Source organism: Botrytis deweyae (genome assembly GCF_014898535.1).
Source record: "Botrytis deweyae strain B1 chromosome Unknown BDEW_010, whole genome shotgun sequence".
NCBI lineage: Eukaryota > Fungi > Ascomycota > Leotiomycetes > Helotiales > Sclerotiniaceae > Botrytis > Botrytis deweyae.
In genome coordinates this window covers 965063-986046 of record NW_024066217.1, presented here as the reverse complement: position 1 = coordinate 986046, position 20984 = coordinate 965063, and the positions used below count along the sequence as shown (strand labels likewise).

At 40.4% G+C, this 20984-nt stretch overlaps 6 protein-coding genes across 6 annotated transcripts; 3 read left to right on the top strand and 3 right to left on the bottom strand.

Annotated features, from left to right (window-relative positions):
* Positions 1–1527: 1527 nt before the first annotated feature.
* EAE98_005368 (uncharacterized protein) lies at positions 1528–3049 on the top strand (the record flags this gene model as incomplete). Its single annotated transcript, XM_038952990.1, has 4 exons — positions 1528–1669; positions 1730–1795; positions 1859–2261; positions 2326–3049. The coding sequence occupies 4 exons, from the start codon at positions 1528–1530 to the stop codon at positions 3047–3049; spliced, it is 1335 nt and encodes a 444-aa protein (XP_038810832.1).
* A 3178-nt stretch (positions 3050–6227) lies between these two features.
* On the bottom strand, positions 6228–9227 carry EAE98_005367 (uncharacterized protein). The gene is made up of 2 exons (XM_038952989.1): positions 7338–9227; positions 6228–7263 (listed from the first exon to the last, which is right to left on the bottom strand). Exons 1-2 carry the CDS (start codon positions 8695–8697, stop codon positions 6998–7000), a joined length of 1626 nt encoding a protein of 541 aa, XP_038810831.1. The 5' UTR covers positions 8698–9227; the 3' UTR covers positions 6228–6997.
* A 1266-nt stretch (positions 9228–10493) lies between these two features.
* Positions 10494–10709, top strand: EAE98_005366 (uncharacterized protein; the record flags this gene model as incomplete). Its single annotated transcript, XM_038952988.1, has 1 exon — positions 10494–10709. One exon carries the CDS (start codon positions 10494–10496, stop codon positions 10707–10709), a length of 216 nt encoding a protein of 71 aa, XP_038810830.1.
* Positions 10710–11915: 1206 nt separating this feature from the next.
* Positions 11916–12221, bottom strand: EAE98_005365 (uncharacterized protein; the record flags this gene model as incomplete). The annotated part of the gene is made up of 1 exon (XM_038952987.1): positions 11916–12221. The coding sequence occupies one exon, from the start codon at positions 12219–12221 to the stop codon at positions 11916–11918; it is 306 nt and encodes a 101-aa protein (XP_038810829.1).
* Positions 12222–14233: 2012 nt separating this feature from the next.
* On the top strand, positions 14234–14959 carry EAE98_005364 (uncharacterized protein; the record flags this gene model as incomplete). The annotated part of the gene is made up of 3 exons (XM_038952986.1): positions 14234–14311; positions 14611–14629; positions 14787–14959. The coding sequence occupies 3 exons, from the start codon at positions 14234–14236 to the stop codon at positions 14957–14959; spliced, it is 270 nt and encodes an 89-aa protein (XP_038810828.1).
* Positions 14960–19039: 4080 nt separating this feature from the next.
* On the bottom strand, positions 19040–19813 carry EAE98_005363 (uncharacterized protein; the record flags this gene model as incomplete). Its single annotated transcript, XM_038952985.1, has 1 exon — positions 19040–19813. The coding sequence occupies one exon, from the start codon at positions 19811–19813 to the stop codon at positions 19040–19042; it is 774 nt and encodes a 257-aa protein (XP_038810827.1).
* Positions 19814–20984: the final 1171 nt, after the last annotated feature.

Below are 20984 nucleotides of genomic sequence, written 5' to 3'. Positions count from 1 at the left end.
AAACTTGTGTGGGTGTATGGTCAAATCTCTCTTCTGGTGTAATCGAATACTCCAAAATGTTGTTACTATGCTACGCGTCTGAAAGGCTGAAGAAGGGTAGTCTTAATCGCGCATTCTGATTAATCCCATTAAAAAGGGTGATTCATCTGCAAGTTGGTCCAGTACGCTGCTGTAAATTTCGCGAGCTCCGTACCATGACGAAATCGATATTCAATGGCGTTTATATCTGCGGTCATTTCTTTTCCCCAACATCAATGCGGATCAAGGCACATACAAAGAGAGCAGTCAGGAAGACACGAAAGGCACTCACCATAGATTGACATATAAAAGGCGTTGAATACGACTTTAGTTTGGCTGGGGGTGTGTATAATGTACATCTCACAGTTCTCCATAGACGCTGAATAGGTTACTATTGGCATCGGAGCTCATGTCATCATGCGAAACAATAGATATAAGACTTAATTGAACGTCTAAGCTGGTCAAAATTCACTTGTTCTGTAATCCATCGTCGGACTCGTATCATTAAACCCTCATGGCCAGAATATCTGCTTTTCAAATAATCTCTCATCATGAGAAGGCAAGAAATCGCCCATGAAATCTGAGCATAAGCAGGACTACCATGCAAGAAAATTCCTCCCATAATCTAGAAGAATCAGCACGACTTCTGATCTATCCGCAAGCCCAGATGGTCTGAATAGGTCATAGAGTTGGCACGCCGCAATGTCGGTAGGCCTTTTTTTAACCGCTTGCTCGAGAGTAGGCTTGGTTATAACAGACACTTGATGTATTTCCCGACGACTTCGCCAACCTGAGACTAAGGAATTGTGTCAGAGGATAAGAACCTCGATATACAGACGAGAAAGGTATGTAGTTTTCTTTTCATATCGACACGAAGCTACTTGGCGCCATGTTGTGATATATATCTCCCCTCCCCTAATCATCCAAATTTCTTGCAGTATCATAATTTTTACCTTAATATACCTTGAGTATGGCCAATTGAATGAATTTAGATAATCAGAAAGTCCTAGAATAGGAGAAAACTCATTTTATAACTGTACAAATGATATGAAAAATAAACATGGCGAGGGGACAGTGGTAACGTGACTATAAAATTGGAAAGAGAAAATGCAAGCGTTCAAGGTTTCTTTAATAAGTGGAAATTTGCTGATCTTTCACCGCCTTATTTTGGCATGGCGGGGGCGGGGTCTTTCCGTAAAATTTTATTATCAAAACAAAACCTTGTTGGCGCTTTAACCATTTACCCACGTTTATATTCACCCTCTCGCCCTTGCCTTTCAGTGTACACTTAACAATTCAAGAATCCGATTGCATGAGATTGCCTCGGAACTGCGTACGAGAGTTCATTTCTCTTTCCATATATAGAAACTGTTAAGCTGCATATAAATAAAGCATTCGTTTATCTTATTTTCACTTCGCTCTGCTCGATTCCGATTCCGATTCCATTCCCAATACACATTCAAATATCTCATCCTCGCCAAAATTCAACAAACACCAGACAGTTCAAAGATGGCTGGTTTAGAGGCCATTAAATATGGCAGAGGAAGACTAGAAGTTTTAGATCAGTTGAGACTTCCGCATGAGTTTGTTTATGATAATGTCTCTACCTGTGAAGAGGCATTTGATTCAATCAAGTCGATGCGCGTGAGAGGTATCTACTGCTCTGTTGTTGGTAAACATAATGAGCTTTGATGGCTAAGTGTTTTATCAGGAGCCCCAGCAATCGCGATTGTGGCAGCTCTTGCGCTGGCCGTAGAGCTTCATCATAAGAAAGATGGTTGGTACTTCATACAGACTGATTTAATTGCATGTGATAGCTGGCTAACATGGATGGTCTCAGATTCTAAGACGAAACAAGAAACTGTCCAATACATCAACAAACGTCTCGATTATCTCTTGGGTAGTAGACCAACTGCCGTCGACCTCTCAAATGCTATCAAACTTCTCAAACGGGTCTCTCAAAATGCGGCACAAATTACAGATGCAACTGATGACAATGTTGCCTGTGCGGATGTTCGAAACGGATATATTGTTGCAGCAGAGAAGATCTTGGAAGACGATCTTACTACGAACTTAGCAATTGGCAGATATGGAGCAGAATATCTAAGACGACAACAGATGCCAATTGGAGAAGAAAATAATGACGATCCATCCAAATTCTTTACAACAAGTCCGCCATGCACACAAGGAGCAATGGACAAGACTTACAGAAAGTTGAGTGTTCTCACACACTGCAATACTGGGTATGTCTACTAATTGTATCTTTCTGCTTGTCGAATAGGGCAAAATTACTTACAATCTCTTTAGCTCTCTAGCTACTTCAGGTCACGGCACCGCCTTGGGTATAATCCGCAGTCTGCACAAAATGAACTATTTGGACCGCGCTTATTGTACTGAAACTCGTCCTTATAACCAAGGTTCCAGACTTACTGCCTTCGAGCTTGTGTACGAGAAGATTCCCTCAACACTCATCACAGATTCTATGGCCGGTGCTCTATTCGCCCGGATGAAAGACATCAAAAATATATCTGCTGTCATTGTAGGCGCAGACCGTGTGGCCCGTAACGGGGACACAGCCAATAAAATCGGAACCTATTCTCTCGCAGTCCTTGCAAAAGCTCATAATATCAAATTTATAGTTGCCGCACCCACGACAAGTATAGATCTCGAGACAGCTTCAGGAGCAGATATAAAAATTGAAGATCGCGCTTCAACAGAGCTTACTCAAATAAGTGGAGCCATAGTAGGGAAAGATGGACATGTAGATGTCAATTCGACGGCTAGGGTGGCCATTGCCCACCAAGGAATCAATGTTTGGAATCCAAGTTTTGATGTTACGCCAAGTATGTATATTGATGCGGTCATTACGGAGAAGGGAGAAGTGGTTAGAAGTGCACAGGGCACATTTGATTTCAAGGCAATCATGCCAGAGAGGTGGGCACAGCAAGTTGAGGGGAAAGAGCCAAGTGTTGAAACGAATGGAAAGGCACAGGTTGATGATGGAGCACTTTTCCAAATGGAACACATTTGAAAAGTTGAATCAAATTACATATCCCTTCGAGACACCAAAATGTTGCTTCACTTCTGTTGTTTTAGATTGTTTAACGTTTATTATTATATCATTTTCTCCGACCTTTTTGGAGCTTCGCTTAAAAGACTATTCGCTCTCGCGTAAATTACTACTCCTAATTTTTTATATACATTCATCTCATTGTTAGATACAAATGAACTTCGTATATGTTAATAATTTATTACAACTTGCAAATGCTTTTTTGAATAGTAGACTCTTTTCGAGATTATTTCGAGACATTTATATATAATCTCTTGTCTATATTTCGTAAGATTACCTATTCAGACTATTCATTGGTTTTCATTAATTCTATTCTATATTACAACCCTTCTTTTTTTTTTAAAATTAAACCCCAAATTTCAATCCTATCGTTATTATTATTATTATTATTATTATTATTATTATTATTATTATTATTATTATTATTATTATTATTATTATTATTATTATTATTATTATTATTATTATTATTATTATTATTATTATTATATTATTATTATTATTTATTATTATTATTATAATATATATAGAGGATTTCTCTTATAACGATAGTATGTATAAATTTCTAATTAAAGATTATATAATAAAAAAGAATATTCTTTAAGATAACTCAATATAATAACTACTATATTAAAGAGATTGAACGAATACAAAAGAGATTAGCTCTTTCAATAATGCCTAGGTATATAACCTTAACCTACTACTTTTCTACATAGCTAGCTTTTTTGATAAAATAGAATATAGGACAGTTGAGGACCGATGAATACGTAAGTACTACGGCTGTTGTATTCTTCTCAATCAATATATACTATTACTATTACGATTACAAATCTCAAAGTTAAAACCTTATCTAGGGTAGATATATGCTTAATAATTCTAATATTATAGCTCTATTTCTCTTTAATTACTTACTCTATAAATACATACATATAGTTATTTCATCTCATTCTATCCTATCAATCTCATTCATCTTATTTATCTCATTTATTTTATTTATTTTATTTATTTTATTTATTTTATTTATTTTATTTATTTTATTTATTTTATTTATTTTATTTGATTTATTTTATTTTATTTTTTTTATTTTATTTATTTTATTTATTTTATTTATTTTATTTATTTTATTTATTTTATTTATTTTATTTATTTTATTTATTTTATTTATTTTATTTATTTTATTTATTTTATTTATTTTATTTATTTATTTATTTTATTTATTTTATTTATTTTATTTATTTTATTTATTTTATTTATTTTATTTATTTTATTTATTTTTATTTATTTTATTTATTTTATTTATTTTATTTATTTTATTTATTTTATTTATTTTATTTATTTTATTTATTTCTTTTATTTATTTTATTTATTTTATTTATTTTATTTATTTTATTTATTTTATTTATTTATTCTTTCTTTTATTATTTATTTATTTATTTCTTTATTTATTTTTATTTATTTCATTTATTTTCTTTATTTTTTCTTCATCTTATTTATCTTATTTATTTTCTTCATTTCATTCATTTTATTTATCTCATTTATCTTATCTATCTTATTCATTTTATCCATCTCATCCTCTCATCCATCTCATCCATCTCAGCCATTTCATCCATCTTATTCATTTCATCCATCTTATTCTTTTCATTCATCTCATTCATCTTCTCTATCTTATCCATTTCATTTATCTTATCCATCTCATCCATCTCATTCATTTCATCCATCTCATTCATCTCATTCATCTCATCCATCTTATCCATCTTATCCATCTCATCCACCTCATCCATTCCATTCCATTCCATTCCATTCCATTCCACCCTATCTCATCCCATCCCATCAATTAACCACATCCAAACCAAACATACATTATCAAATTATTCATTCCTACTACAAAATCATCTATATAAAAATATTCCCTTCACAAACATTCCTCTCATAAACAAATAGCTCACAAACATTCCTCTCACAAATCTCACAAATAATATCTCTTTCTAATATCTAAACTCACAAATAATATCTCTTTCTAATATCTAATCAAGTACCTAGGTACCTATTCAAGTAAACAATCCAATGAATCAATTAAAGATTTCTCAATAAATACTTACCCCCCTCAAAAAAACATAAATTTTTCGCTTCACCCCTTCCCACCCCTTTCTTTCCCTTCCCTTCCCTTCCCTTCCCCTCTCCTAAAACCCACCCATTCCCATTTTTCATCTTTAGATTTCTATCACTACCCCTCATCTCCTATCTCCCATCTCTCTTATATATATAGGATTATCAAGACTGTAAATTGTTAAATTTGATTGAAGGAGATATTGTTAGATATCTATATATATAGATATATATATACTATCCCAATGCAATGTAATCCAGTCGAGTCAACCCAACCAAAATCAACATAATGCAAACTCCGCCCACTCCCATCCACTCCCACCCACTCCTCCCCCTCCTCCTTCCTCTCCTACCCCCAGCAACTAAACTGACACAAACCCTATTCCATTACAAAAACACAAAAAAACACAAAAAAACACCCATCAATAATCCCATACTCCCATAATCCAATAACCCCACTCTCCCTCTCCCTCTCCCTCTCCCTCTCCCTCTCCCTCTCCCTCTCCCTCTCCCTCTCCCTCTCCCTCTCCCTCTCCCTCTCCCTCTCCCTCTCCCTCTCCCTCTCCCTCTCCCTCTCCCTCTCCCTCTCCCCCATACATCCATCCATCCATACATCTTCTCAACAATTCACTAGATACCTACCTACCTACCTACCTACCTACCTACCTACCTACCTATCCCAGTACGAGATTTGACAACAAGCAGAACAACCTCCCTCCTAACCTCCCTCCTAACCTCCCTCCTAACCTCCCTCCTAACATCCCTCCTAACCTCCCTCCTAACCTCCCTCCTAACCTCCCTCCTAACCTCCCTCCTAACCTCCCTCCTAACCTCTCTCCTAACCAACCAATCAACCTAGAAACCACAAAACGAAACAAATCCCCTTCACCATTTCTCCTTAAAAATCCAAACCCCAAATATAAAGCTCAACACTAAAACACTAGTAAATCAACATCATTCATCATTCATCATTCATCACTCACCACATTCAACATCTATTCCGATCAAAATACAATCAACAATAATGATAATAATAATAATAATAATTGATTCGAATATACGTATCTCTGTATATTACACATATATCGACCTTCAAATTTCTACCTACCAACTAAAAGAATAATTCATCCACCTCAAAATTTCACAGCCCTTTTTTGTATACTCTCTCAATAAGCAAGCTTGGAAAAAAAATATAAAATTGAATATCATAAGGGTATTGAATTCCAAAAAAAACACGGTATAATAAAACAATATGCATAGTATTGCAGAAGATCTCCCGCATCTAATGTAATGATCATTAAGAAACGGCTTCGCTTCCGATCTCTCTCTCTCTCTCTCTCAACTTGGCCCTAAAGTATCCTTTTCCTTCAGTCCATCGCTCCAATGTCCTATGTACATCGATCAGCACCTAGATATAGAATATTTTCGCTTACAACCAAAGAGTAAAAATATATATCCAAAATCCGACAATCATCTCCTCGTTACCAAGTGCCCTGAAAGTTCTTTTCGGGAATCCATCCATATTCGACCATCAATCCAGTTTACCTTTAAAATCATATTTGAAATCATACAATACAGTCTCATGTCTAGTAACAAGGACAGGTATGTCATAAAAGACCTTTTGAGAAAAACACATTCTTGTGTATCCTCCATGTCCCAACGACTCCAGGCTCCATTCAAAACCCAGATCCCGTACGCCAAAAAAGACTCCCGAGAAAAATTTCATGCAAACATATCCGTTTTCAGTCTCCACATCTACCAAAAGCTTCAAGCCATTTGAGAGATTTGAAGATTTATCAACGATCAAAGTTGCCTCTCACGGCTGTTACGATTCACTATTTCTCCTGCTCTCAATAAAGCGTTGATAGGATCAAGGTCGACCTCTTCCCCGGCCAAACCGTAATTATTGATTGGCTGAGGTGGCGGATTATCAATGGACCGTTTTTCGGGTCTCGCTACGTCGGATCGGCCAATAGTACTACCCATAGCGTTCGAGATACTTTGGGGAATTTCACTATATCTTCGCATAGGCGGCATTGTGGTAGGAAAATCCTGCGGTTGATTGACTACTAAATTTGATTAGCTACCAGTAACTACGAAATCGATGAAGCAAGACGAAAAAAATAAATAGATTGCCACGAACCTTTCGGTGATTGCTGACTACCAAGTAGCGAGTTTTGGGTCGATAGAGTTGGAGGCGCCGATAAAAATGGCAAATGTCCTTCGTAGTTTCCGGATCTTGAAGGATATAATGTGGGAATCGGAAGAGCCCGATTGAAGTCTGGTTCTAAAGGTGTCCGAGGTCCACCATACATGGAAGAATTACTGTTTGTGGAACTAGTAGACTGTACCGTTGATTCCGAGGTTAGTGATGGTGGCGTAGGATTCAGATTACTTTGAAGATTGCGACGATGCTGTTTTGAGTCGTTCATGATCGAATGCGGATCTTGTAGGGCGGAAGTGATAGGACTTGATTGACTGAAGCGCCTTTCGCCAGCGGCTCCGTGTGATGTTTGTTTTCCATTGGTGCCTTCATCGCGATGATCTTCTCGCCAATGGTGCGCACCTGACCCCAACATGGACTCACGATAACCAGGAAGGACTGTTGGCATCTCAATTGGTGATCCTGGACCCATCCTTCCCTGTAGCCCTGACACTTTTGGATTGTTTTGCACGGCTGACATGTTGGATACTGGCGTCAACGCAGCGGAGGAGGGTGAGGTTGATGGACGCCATTGAGACATCGAAGATGCAGAGGAATCTACACGCATACGACCCATAGAAGAATCCACACCAGTTTGACTACCGCCACTGCTTGCTGTTCCGCTGCTTGCTGTACTCGCATGGGCTTCGAGTTTGGGTCTTTTCGAAACATCCATCTCAGTCGCTAGTTGTTGGTTTTGCTTTTGTTTAAAGTCGGCGAGGTATTGCGAATAGTCTTTGAAATTTTGTGTCTTCTTGTATTCGGCCAATTCATTGTTGTAACGCTCCTTTGCTGTGTATGCCTGGTGCTCATATGGTTCCTTCTCGCTTGGCGATAAATTCTGCCAATTTTCGCCGACCAACTTGGCGATTTCAGTGAACGACAAGGCACGTCCTTTCAAATCTTCGCGCATTTTGTTTGAAAAGATGACGTATGCCGAAGGAGGCCGCTCTGGTGCACTCTCATCTGGTTTGGGATGTCTCCTATACTTTCTCTTTGCTCCATGCGGCCCACTACTCCCCTCCTTAGCGTCTCTCCCTACTGCTTTCGGCTCATCTCCATGAGTATCGGGTGTTGTGCTAGTCGGAGATGCAAGAGCCCTATCCGATGATAGACCCCTTGAATGAGCGATCTTCCTCTGGAGTCTCCGACGATGGCCGAGTTTCACACCGAGAGCATCGAAGTCGGATTCCGTGATGTCGAGTATTGTATCCCATGTATCAAACCCCTGCTCGACGAAGTTGAGGAGGTAATGAGAGATGCCCAACTCCGCAAAGATTTCCGACAACTCAGTCGTCATACAGCAGGCTGCCTCTGGATCTTTGTGTCCAGAAATGTTAGTGGGAGTTTTTCCAATTTCCTACGATAAGATGCCCTATCCACCTATGACGAAGGATTATTTTTGTGTGTCGAATGGCGGATTTTCGTATGGATTTCTAGCTTCGAGGCTGTGTTGTGTATTGGATCTCTCGGAAAGTTGCTGAGATGTAATCTCTCTTTGTAATGCCAATATCTGGTTCCTTCATAAAGCGATTGAGAGAAGAGAATGTCGTCAAAGGAGTAAGGATCAGATGCAATATTGACCATGAAGGTTTGTCCACTCTTCCGTCCTTATCATGTGGTTGCAGTGTTAAAGGGTTGATTGACTATTGAGATACGAAGACAAAGGTGAATGTGACTCGACGTGTTGTGATTTATGAAGATGGTATTTCTCAATGGGTTACTTCGCGGAATATGGTTGAATGACAAGGGCTTGGTGAAAGCGGGATCAGATGAAAAGATTGATCTCGATCAAGATACTTGGACTGCTGCTCTTCCTGCAATGCGTTACTTCACATCAGTATTAGCCAGAAATTCATGCGGGGCCTAAAACATAGTATTCTCATAAACATTCCTAGGTGCCATGCGAGATCGACGGTGGCTTATAGATGTGACTGGTGGAGAGGGGCAAGCCTAGGGCAGGCAAATGTTTGAGAAGTATGGAAGTATACCTGCTTCGGAGAATTGAAGAATGGCTAGGTAGGTGGAGAGAGTAAGAGTACCTCAGCAGTGGGTCGTGAATCTTGAGTGATGGTATGAAAGAATTTATCTCCCACGGTGGAGTAAAGGGAAGATGAGAGAGCTTGTGGCGGAGAGCAATCGATTTCGGTATAATTCTAGGACTGTGTAAAAAGGTGGACAGGACAGGATGGATGATGGGTAAAAAGAAGAACGGGATAGATGCGATCGATGCGACAGATGCGATTCATTCGATTCAATCGATTCATGCGTGTATGAGCGAGCGCTAATTGAAGAACAGAAGAGACTTTGAATGGGTATTCGGGTATTGGAAATTGTGTAGTGAAGATGTACGCATGTATGGTATGGATGGTATTGGAAGGGATTGAATGGCTCTGTGATATAAAATATCAAGTAGCGGCGAATGATGGTATCTTGAGAGAGAGAAGTATAAATAAATGATGGATGACAAAAAAGAGAGAGGGGGGGGGGAGGGGGGAGGGGGGAATAATGAATCAAGAATTACCCAAGAAGGTATATAAAAATATATAAAAAGAGGTTCAAGGAAGAAGAAGGTTTGAGAAGAGTACTATAAACAAACAAAATTACTAAATAAATGAAAGAAATAAAACAAAGTCAAATAAAGTAAAATAGGCGTCTTCGTTGCTTATGCCTGAATGGTTTTTTGGGGGGGTGTTGTTTTTCTTGTTTTTTTTTTTTTTTCTTTCTTCCTTTCTTTCTTTCTTTCTTTCCTTTCCTTTCCTTTCTTGCTGGTACGGAGGAGGTCTTGAGATCTCGAGATCTGGGTGTGAAATTCTCTATATGATGAGTGGATGAAAGTCAGTCGAATGAGTGGGTTTGACAATAGGAACTAGGCGTGGAAGAGAAGACTGCGTGCGAGGACTGCGAGGACTGCGAGGACCAAGGACTACGGACGAATGAGGAGCAAGAAGCCAATAAAGTGACGGACAATAAAAGATAAAATAGGAGCTTATTTTACCAGACTAGGTACCGGGTAGGTGAAGAGGGCACGAGAGTCCAGTACGGTACTGTGTCAGAGGTGGAAAGGATGTGAGGCGAGTGAGGCATGAGGTGAAAATGATGAAGAAAGGAAGAGAATTTTCCAAACCGACTGCACCGTGGACGGTTGTCATCGAGATTCACACGGCTGACTCAGCATGCTGGGACGATGCAGGGACGGGGAATTGGAGCCATGGGCATTGGAAAAAAGAAGCAAGAGAAGGCAGAGAAGCACAGTTCACCGATGCCACATTTGTTTTCTCGATTCGCATTCCGAGATTCATCAAACGCTAATGGCAATGAGATCCCGTTGGAAAAAAAATTCCCTAATTTTTTCTTTCTTTTCTTTTCTGGATTTTCCAGGATTGGGGGAATGCTGGCGCTTGACCTATTTGGGTAAAGAAATACCGACTGGGTAATGAAAGAACACCTGCTTCAGTCGGTTGGGAGTAGGTAGGTTGGAGGACACGAGAAGATGTCTTGATGATGAAGTAATTTATGCTCTCGGATTATGTATATTACCTAGTATTTGTATTGTGTATATAACCTAGTATTTGTATTGTGTATATATAAACTAGATACTAGTGCAGTACTTGAGTAGGTGGGTTGATAGGTTGGTAGGTTGGTAGATAGATAGATAGATAGATAGATAGATATATAGGTAGGTTGGTAGATAGATAGATAGGTAGACAGGCAGTAGGTACATTCACCTCCTTACAGAAGTGTATACATACAGAGTCGACGGACGCATTCTACCGGTATCCATCCATTCGTTCGTTCGTTCATTGAACTTCATTCATTGGTCGATTGTACGGACTTTTACAATGACAAAAACTAACAACATCCATATGCCTCAGGTACCTGGTCGATATATAGAATATAGATACATAACATAAATACCTACATAAATACGTAGTACGTACTACCCACTAAGATGCATCACCTGCATGCATCTTACCGAATATCGTAATTTATTAGATACTCCTAGATAGCTATATCAGATATTTGAAGATCGGACTATCTCCGAAGCTTCATTCCATATGAGAGCAGTTGTCGATGCGTGTAGAATACGACGTACCTATCTACTTTGTACCCATCTGGTATCGACCTCCCTAGTACTACCTCTCCTCCGAGAGACTTCCATTTCCCATTTGCCATTTCCCATTTCCCATTTCCCCAGTCAGGTTATTATTAGCACTCGAGATCTTGTACCATACATACAGCTCACAGCTCACAGCTTTTACCACACACCCAGAACTCCTACTCAATGTGGTTAGAGGAGGAGAGTACAGTACAGTACGAGAATGGTAGGCATCTAGATTCTAGCGACAGCAATTCTAGAGCTTTCAATCTTTGCATCTTTGCATCTTTGCATCTTTGCATCTTTGCATCTTTCCATCCTTCCATCTCCCACTCTCAATCTCAATCTCACTCTTCCATAAATTCCCCGATGTCAAGGTTCTATGGTAACAAGGTAACTGTGAAACAACCATGTGGCAACTACTCTTCATCACCCAGAGATTCAACGTCGATGTAAAGGGAGTCATCGAGGATGGCGCACTGGATGGATGGATGGATGGATGGATGTGTAAGATTGGGACCATCCATATTACTTGCCCCCCTACCTCCATAGGACGTGATATAAACGGTAACAAGATTGAAGTTCAGGAGCATCGGATTCGAATGACGATGTTTCGTGGCCGTGTGAAGACCGGTAGTTGGGTTAGTGTGGATGAAGTAAGGCCATGGTGCATTGTCGGCCAATCGATTTTCCAATCGTCGATGTCGCTTGCTCACTTGAGTCATTGCGGTCTACCGTATTCTCACGCAACGCTCATTCTTGAATCTTGAATACTTTTCATGTCATCACGACTGGGGATGGATGATATTGACTGCCTATCAAATTGCATCCCAACATTCCAGATCATCCCCATGATGGATTTGATGGATGGGTATATTAATCAGAATGAGCGCCCTCATTGATGGATATCTAGCTAAGTAACCCAATAAGCTTATTATTCGCAAAAAGTGTATGGAGGTATCGACGCACATCGCACATCAAAGCACCGACATTGGAATTTGATATCCGTTTCTCAAAAATGGCATGATTAATCGTGATTCGTGATTGACCGATAGATACCTACGAAGATACATCATCACTGCCCACAATGCCCAGCGCCCAGTGCCCAGTGCCCAGTGCCCACATTGAGATGTGATACCGAACACCCACACCCACCTGCAATGCATGGCCGGAGTCCGTACAACTAAGAATTCCGGTTAACTTTAGCTGGATAGGCCCGAGGTACGATCTCCCGTTCACAGTTCCACAGGTAGATACTAGGTAGTCTTGCAAGGTATTGGTGTGAAATATGTGAAATATGTGAAATATTTGAAATATGTGAAATATGCCTTTTTGTTGGAATTCGTTTTCAATTCCTTCTTTAATATATTCGGTTCCATCCTTCCACATCGAGCTACCTAGCATCTTCATCACAGTCAAGTAGTAAGTAGCAAGTAGTAAGTATCAAGTAGTAAGTATCAAGTAGCAAGTAGCAAGTAGCAACTAGCAACTAGCAAGTAGGCAGTGTCTTGTTTAAACTTTCCTTCTCTGTTGACTTCCACGTGTATTCCATACTACATTGGGTCTAGTGAGGTCAAACTGTTTTACCCCATCAAACCTTTCAAAACCCTCTCACCAGCACGCTGTCAAGAATTATACTTTGATTCCCATTACTCGTGACGTTATGCAGGTGGTGGCACCCAAAAGTTAATAAAATCATCGTTTTGCCAGGACGTGCGTAGAGAGAGGACTAGAGACCACCGGCTGCCAAGTCAGCAAGCAAGCCATCGAACTGTTGGGAAAATGCGATCCTTCACATAATCTGCCTATTCAAATATCCATGTTCATTTCCATGTTCATTTTCATTCCCATGTCTTTCTCTCTTTCTTTCTTTACCTAGCTCGCCTAGGTAGGTACACCCAATCAAGCATGAGAAAGACAAGGAAAGAACCACATTGGGTTACACAAGATGAGAGAAAGGTCGGGGTCGGAAAGTTTCTCCTATGAATAAATAAGATCGATGATCGGAAATAGATCCTTATATTGTTGTTGCACTAATTATCTTCGATCTGTGTCGGCGTCATGGGATTTCTTTCATTGCTTATGTTGTGGGAGTGTACGAAGTATACATGAGCACGAGGTATGTACGATGTACCAGGTCACCAGTAGGTAACTAGATTACCATTGACATATCTTGATTGATGATTACTATCCTATCCTATCCTATCCTATCCTATCCATCTCCTCGAGCATTGATAGCAACTGGGAATGCCACTCTTTGTACTCGTAAGATGACCAAGTATAAGCCATGAATGACACCGGGGCAAGATAAGGTGATGTTGAAATGTCCGACTCCCATGAAACATGGCATGATGGTACGATGCCAAAGTTTAATTCTTTGTCCCCCATCTATTACTCTATTACTCTATTACTCATTTGCCCATTTCCATCAACAGAAACCCCCATTTACCTGCGAAAGATCTCGTATCTCCTCCGTCCATCAAAGTCGATACATACCTGCTTTTCCATTTTGGGTCCAAGCGAACTTCTAACATACATTCCCAGCTTAAAACGATCCGATTGCCGACGCCAAGTAACTAAGACCCAAGCACTACCTAGGTAGGCAAGGCAAGCACTGCACTGAGCTGAGCTGACCATCAAACCACCAACTTATCGATAACCTAACGCACCGTGCTTCCGAAACGTCCCAAGTCCTAAGTGTTCCTCGAGACGATAATTCAATCAAATCACAAACACAATGTCTTCATCAAACAATCACACCAAGGCCGTTTCCGAAAATGGTGATGTTGCCACCTCAGATGCAGATTTAGCCCAGGTATGTTGATCATGATTGCTCGATTTCCACATGTTCTGCTTCTCGAGTCATTTCACCACCCAAATGTCTTTGCATACCTGCGCGTCCACATACACCGTACAGACGCTTCCTGTCCGTTCGCAGATTCCCGTGTGATCCATCATGTACTTCTAGATTTCCTCACCCTTTTCCCATGGGCATTCTCAAATATGTAATGCGAAAACCCGTCTCGGAGAGAGAATGCCATCCTGAGCTTCCACGCCCCCAACAGTCCAGAACTGCATCTGAAAGACCCCTGTCTAACCATTCCCCAATTCTAGGCCTTGAAAGAACTTCAACGTGCGTTTTCCACCAATGGTTTCTTGTCATAGTCTTCCCTTTGCGTTATACCCTCTGCCACGCGACCCTGAATATTAGACATGCGTCTCTTCACCTAGTCTGCATAACTCACACATCGTCGTCTCGATCGAATGACCCCTGACAACGCGATTTCTAGGCGGCGAAAAGACAGCACAGATGCTCGAATCTAACCTCACCAACCTCGAAAAGAAGATAGACGATCTCCTAGCGAGCTTCGAGGCTCAGGGCTCGGCGCAGCCCGAGACGAATCCGCATGCTGCCACTAGCAATCAGGAGAAAACAGGCGAGGATGGTCACAAGGAGTCTTGAATCCGGGGTCTAGATGCTTCATGTACCGAAGTCTCGTTGGCGCTCCTTATGTTTTGCGTTTGAGACTGGCATGGAGATGAGAGTTTTGCTGGCGGGAAATTCCAAGTCCCCTCGATCTTGTCGAGGGCTAGTTGCTTCCTGTACGCCCGACAGATCTTTTACATTAGTGCTGCGACTGTGAGATGTGCAGATACCTAGACACATGGGGTCCCCACCCCCCCAAGTCAATTACTAGATTCTACAAGGGGAATAGATTGAACAGAATTTTGATGCAAGTAATGATGTTAGCATGCAATCTAGAGAACGAAAAGGAATACCTTGGTATCGAGTGGTCTCCTACTGTGTGTGCTCTTACTTGTCTAATCTCCACGTTGCAATATTGGAAACCTGCAATTTCTCGTCTTGGTTACACACAGATGAGTAGTATCTTCTCAACTCTGTCATGTACAATTCTTCTTGGAGTCATGGAGAATTTATTCATGTTTATGTTCTTGTTTATGTTCATGTATTATACTATACCATGCTATCCATCCCTCCATCCATCCCACTACCGTCCCATCATCACAAGCACCAATGGAATCGAAAATGCAACATCAATATCAACATCAATATCAACATCGTATCCCAAATCTCGATACATATACCACAAGAAAAAGCATTTCATAATCACGTAGTAAGTGATTCTCCACTATCCAAATTTCTACATTGATGTGGAGAGAATTGGTTTATGATGATTTCTATTTTCTTTATACATATAGGCAATTATATATCAATCCTTCTCTTGATTCTTATTCTTCTGTTTTTTTGTTAGTTTTTGAGTTTTTGAGTTTTGAGTTTTTCTTTTTGTGTTTGCTATGAGTTGGTTTTGTATTTATTGTATTGTATTGTATGTATATTTGAATGGGGGAATATGGGGCATATATAAGGTTATGTATAGAGTTGCAGAATTGTCATTTTGGAATCTGGGAGTGGAAGTGGAAGTGGAAGTGGAGGTGGAAGTGGTAGTGTAAGAAGTACCGGTAGACTATATGTATGATTTGTTTCTCCCAGACCAGTAGATTAGTTTGCACGATCGATATTATATGCAATACAACACAGGACTGGATTTAGTCTGCAATATTCAAGATTTGTAGATATTTTTTCTCTAGATTGTTATATGCTAGTTTTCAGATAGGGGTTTATATTTTATAAGTTGTATGAGAAGAAAGAAAAGGGAAGGAAAGGAAAGGGAAGGAAAGGGAAGGAAAGGGAAGGAAAGGAAAGGAAAGGAAAGGAAAGGGAAGGGAAGGGAAGGGAAGGGAAGGGAAGGGAAGGGAAGGGAAGGGAAGGGAAGGGAAGGGAAGGGAAGGGAAGGGAAGGGAAGGGAAGGGAAGGGAAGGGAAGGGAAGGGAAGGGAAGGGAAGGGAAGGGAAGGGATTCTTGTTCGAATTTTGATTAATATGAATGATGTGTATGGTTTTTTTGATTTCGTAGTTGGGTTGTTGTTGTTGTTGTTATTGTTGTGATTTATAATGTTTGAGGAGATATATGGATTTTATATGAAACTTTGAAGTACATATTCATGAACAACTAATGTATGTAGAAAATTTGTATTCATTTTGAAGACTCGACGCTCTAGTGACTAGACGGAGGATGCAATACTAAGCTTTTCTACGAAAGTCCAACGCAAACCAAAAAAAGAAACATCAAGATGGTGAACCGTCTCACCACCAACCTGCCATCAACATTCTGTCATTGTCTATTTCCCATTTCTCATGTTATGAAGAATTGTAGCAGCTTCAAATACCTCACTTCCTTTAATCGCCTTTTTACTCTGACACACTGGACATTTCGAAGTCCATTTATCTTTTACCTGAAGCACCAGTGGCGGATTATGTTCTATAAACCTTGCCTCTACACACTTGACAAGAACGGTCTCCACGAGAACATCAGTACGAATGTTTCTGTTACAATAACAGGGTGCATGTCTCGCTTCAATCCAGCACATTTTGAATAGGTGAGAGACGATGAGTTTTGAGGATGGTACTAGTGGTTTTTGTTCAGTATACAATTGAAGTGCGTATAAACAAAGACTTGGAATCTCACCGTAAGTTTGATATCAATAGAAATGGGAGGCTTGAGAACTTGTTGATGACAAGATGCTGATATGACAGTGAGAGGTTGAACTGAGGGATTGTTGTACCGGTAGAAGGTGTGAATTATGTTAGGAGGAAGAGAGTGATTTGTAGATGCGATGCAGCGGGGTATGGAATAATGATAATCTGGTATTGATGAAACGTCTTGTCGTTTTGATTCTTGAACAACTAATGTATGTAGAAAATTTGTATTCATTTTGAAGACTTGACGCTCTAGCTCTAGTGACTAGACGGAGGGTGCAATACTAAGCTTTTCTACAAAAGTCCAACGCGCATTCATCTAAGATGAATTTCAAAAAGGATCTGTACTCATTCCAAAGCTCAACGCTATGACTATGCGGAGGACGATGAATCAGACTGACCCTTCCAAAATCCTATGCAAACAAGAAAATCCACCGACCTGATGACCAGACTCTCCACCAGCCTGCCATTAACACTTTTGATTCCTTCCAATATCAGATACCGTACCGACCTCTTGGAGCCCTCGATATGGCCTTGCCCTCTTCTAATGACGCGAAAATCACTCTTAATTTGCTTAGTTTGCCGCGTTTGCTTTTACTCTATCTGCTTGAACTTTGGCTTCCAATGCTGCTTTATCTGCCATTTGCTTCCATTTGATCATGTTAACTCGCACCCAGCATTCTTCACATTTCTGTAATACAATTTTACAATTTTCTTTCTTCTTCCAAAACTCTGGAGTGTGCTCTTTCAGACCCATTGCTACATCTAGACAGAATGTTTCGATTTGGTTGCATTCCGGCACCCAAAGTCTGTGAATTGTGTTGTCTCTGAAAGCGTTTTTGCACACGCACTCTTTCCATGGACACAATAAAAGACACATTTCGCATAGATGGGAGAGGCGAATAGGTTTGAAGCAGGTCTATGTTATCACGGTTAGATCATGATTGAAATTTTTCTGTAAAGACATCGTGGATTGACATGGAAAATTAGAGTGGATATTCTTACAGAAGGAAGAGAGTGATTCGTAGATTCGATGCAGCGGGGTATTAAATAATGATAAACTGGTTTTGATAAACTGGTTTTGATGAAACGTCTTGTCGTTTTTATTCTTGAAATGTGAGGAAGTCGATTTGAGATTTTGGAATTCTGTTGTAGATTGAAGGGGAAAATCTTTGTACAGAAAGGGGACTCGAGGCCTTTTGTGCACATTTCGCTATGCTCATACAGTCATTCTATCGAATTTATTCTCGGGAACTCATGCTTATTCTTCGACCAAAAGACTCATTCTGTTCTCCAAAAAGAGTCATTCCTGTGCTAGATGCAATATTCATACCCCTTAGTCATTTCGCCGAACAATTGTATGCTGTACAATTTGAAGGACCGGCATGACTGGCCAAGCTTCCAGTGACTATCATAGCTTTACTGACTCAATTTGATTGAGGATTTGTCTGACGCAGAAAGCTTTTTGTGGGTTCTTGGACTCAGACTTGTTATTGAGTATTCATAACATAGCATGTTCTGACGTTAGGTTAGGTGAGGTAAGGTGGAGGTAAAAAGCACATCTGCGCACTTGCAACGTATATAATATCAATGTGAACGGATCAACCATGAGTACCTAGGTATGACACGGTAGCCAAGTCAATGCTGATATGCACTGCACTGAATTGCACACGAAAGAAAGTGTTCAAAATGTTCAATAGGTATGGATGTATTCATTGACTCGACGCACCAGGCGGAGGCTGACATTTCTACACCTTGAATCGAAGTCCAACGCAAATAGCTACATAGCAACTGGGCCCATCACTGATCCATGCTCATGTTTGGAGCGTCCCCTCAATCATCATATTTCTACCAGTAGTCGATTCCATGATTGGTTGATCTCAGCTCCCCTTGGATTCTCGCATCGTAGGCTTCTCTCACTTCGCGATTTTCCCAGCTCGCCTGCTCCTCCTTCTCTCGCTCTCTCTCTCTCGCTCTCTCTTTTCTATTTCCTCTCTCTCTCTTTCCTTCTACCTTTCTCTCCTTTCTCTTCTCTTCTCGCTTTCTCTTTCTCTTTCCTTCTCTCTTTCTCTCGCTCTCTCTTTTCTATTTCCTTCTCTCGCTCTCTCCTTTCTATTTCCTCTCTCTCTCTTTCCTTCTCCCTTTCTCTCCTTTCTCTTCTCTTCTCCCTTTCTCTTTCTCTTTCCTTCTCTCTTTCTCTCCTTTCTCTTTCCTCTCTTTCTCTTTCCTTCTCCCTTTCTCTCCTTTCTCTTTCCTTCTCCCTTTCTCTCTTTTCTCTTTCCTCTCTTTCTCTTTCCTCTCTTTCTCTTTCCTTTCTTTCTCTTTCCTTTCTTTCTCTTTCCTTTCTTATTCTTTCCTCTCTTTCTTTTTCTCTTTTCTTCTCCGATTTCCATTCCTTCCAACTTTCTCTTTCCTTCTCCTCTCTTTCCTTCTCCTCTCTCGATTCTCTCTCTCTCTGTCTTATTCTTCTCACCATCGCTAGCGCCTCTCTCTCTTCTTCCTCTCTCTCCTCATCTTTCCTCCTTCTCTCATCTCCCTCTTTTGCTTTTGACTTCTCACCCTGACAATATGTGCATTTCCTATGATAATGTATTATTTCTTCACGAAGGGGGTGATCAACTCCAATTCCGCATCGTATTACACCTCTGGATAATTCGAAAAGTTCGCCTCCCCTGCCGTTATAAAAGCATGGTCCGGCATAGATATGTAATCTGCACGTTGGGCACAGAGGGGGAGGAAATCTGATGGTTGAAGTCATTCTATAAGTGCGATGAATCGGTCTGTCCTGAATGTCGCGTTAAAAGTGCGGTATTACAAAACAACTTTCTTCGGTGGATGTCCCGAGAATTTGATGATGATATGGGTAATGATGTGATAATGCTAGCGACAATGACGTTGAGAGTTCACTCGCAAGTCCGGAGGAAACACAGAAAGTGTAGGCGTTTTCAGGAACGTGGAGACAGGAAGTGGTTCGTAAATATGAAGCAGTAAGATAATCGAGGAAGTCAGTGTGACGATTTGGAAATGTGCTGTAGTTTGAAGGATGAAATCTCTATACAGAAAGAGGACTGAAGGCTTTTTGTGCATATTTCGCTATATTCATATAGTCATTTCATTACAATTATTCTAAAGGAGTCAAACTTATTTCTTTACAAAAAGATTCATTCTGCTCTTTGAATGCTGTTCTATGATGTTATATTCACCCCCCTGACTCATTTTCGACAAAAAAACGTGATATGCCGCATGGGTTGTAGGCCTATCATGATTTGTTCGGGCGCACAATGAGTATTGTGAATTTAATGACCTTGATTTGACTCAAAGCCCCTCGGATGACTGTTGTAGATCTCTGAATTGAGATTCATAATTCATCATCAACGATACTGACGATACGGCACACAGTGAAATCAGGATAGGTTGGGGTAGGAAATGCATCTCTGTACTTTTGATACCTAGATCATCAGTGAGGACGGAGCCAATATGTGTCCTACTGGATATTGGATTGAAAATCTACGTGCATGGCAATGGACTGCATCACATATTTCTTTTTGAGCACAGGACTAAAACGTGTAAAATGCTTGTATTCCTCTACTCGACGCTCCAGGCGGAGGAGAGGGCTTCCTTAACCTCCACGAAAACCCAGCGCATATCCATGTGAAAAGGACTTGAACTTGTTCCGAATGCTCGACCCTCTAACTGGGCGAGTAACGTCACAAGTAACCCCTTGAAAATCCAATGCAAACAAAAGAAACCGACAACACAAATAGGACTCGTCTCACCCCTGATCCTCTCACAACATTTTGTCCTTCACTAGAATATCAGATAAATCCGGCTCGTTTGTAGGCTTCCTCTGCTTCCGCTGCTGCCTCCGCTTTTCTCTGCTCCGGGCTCTTTCCCTCGCATACCCCGCATGTGCCGTAGTCGTGAAAGAT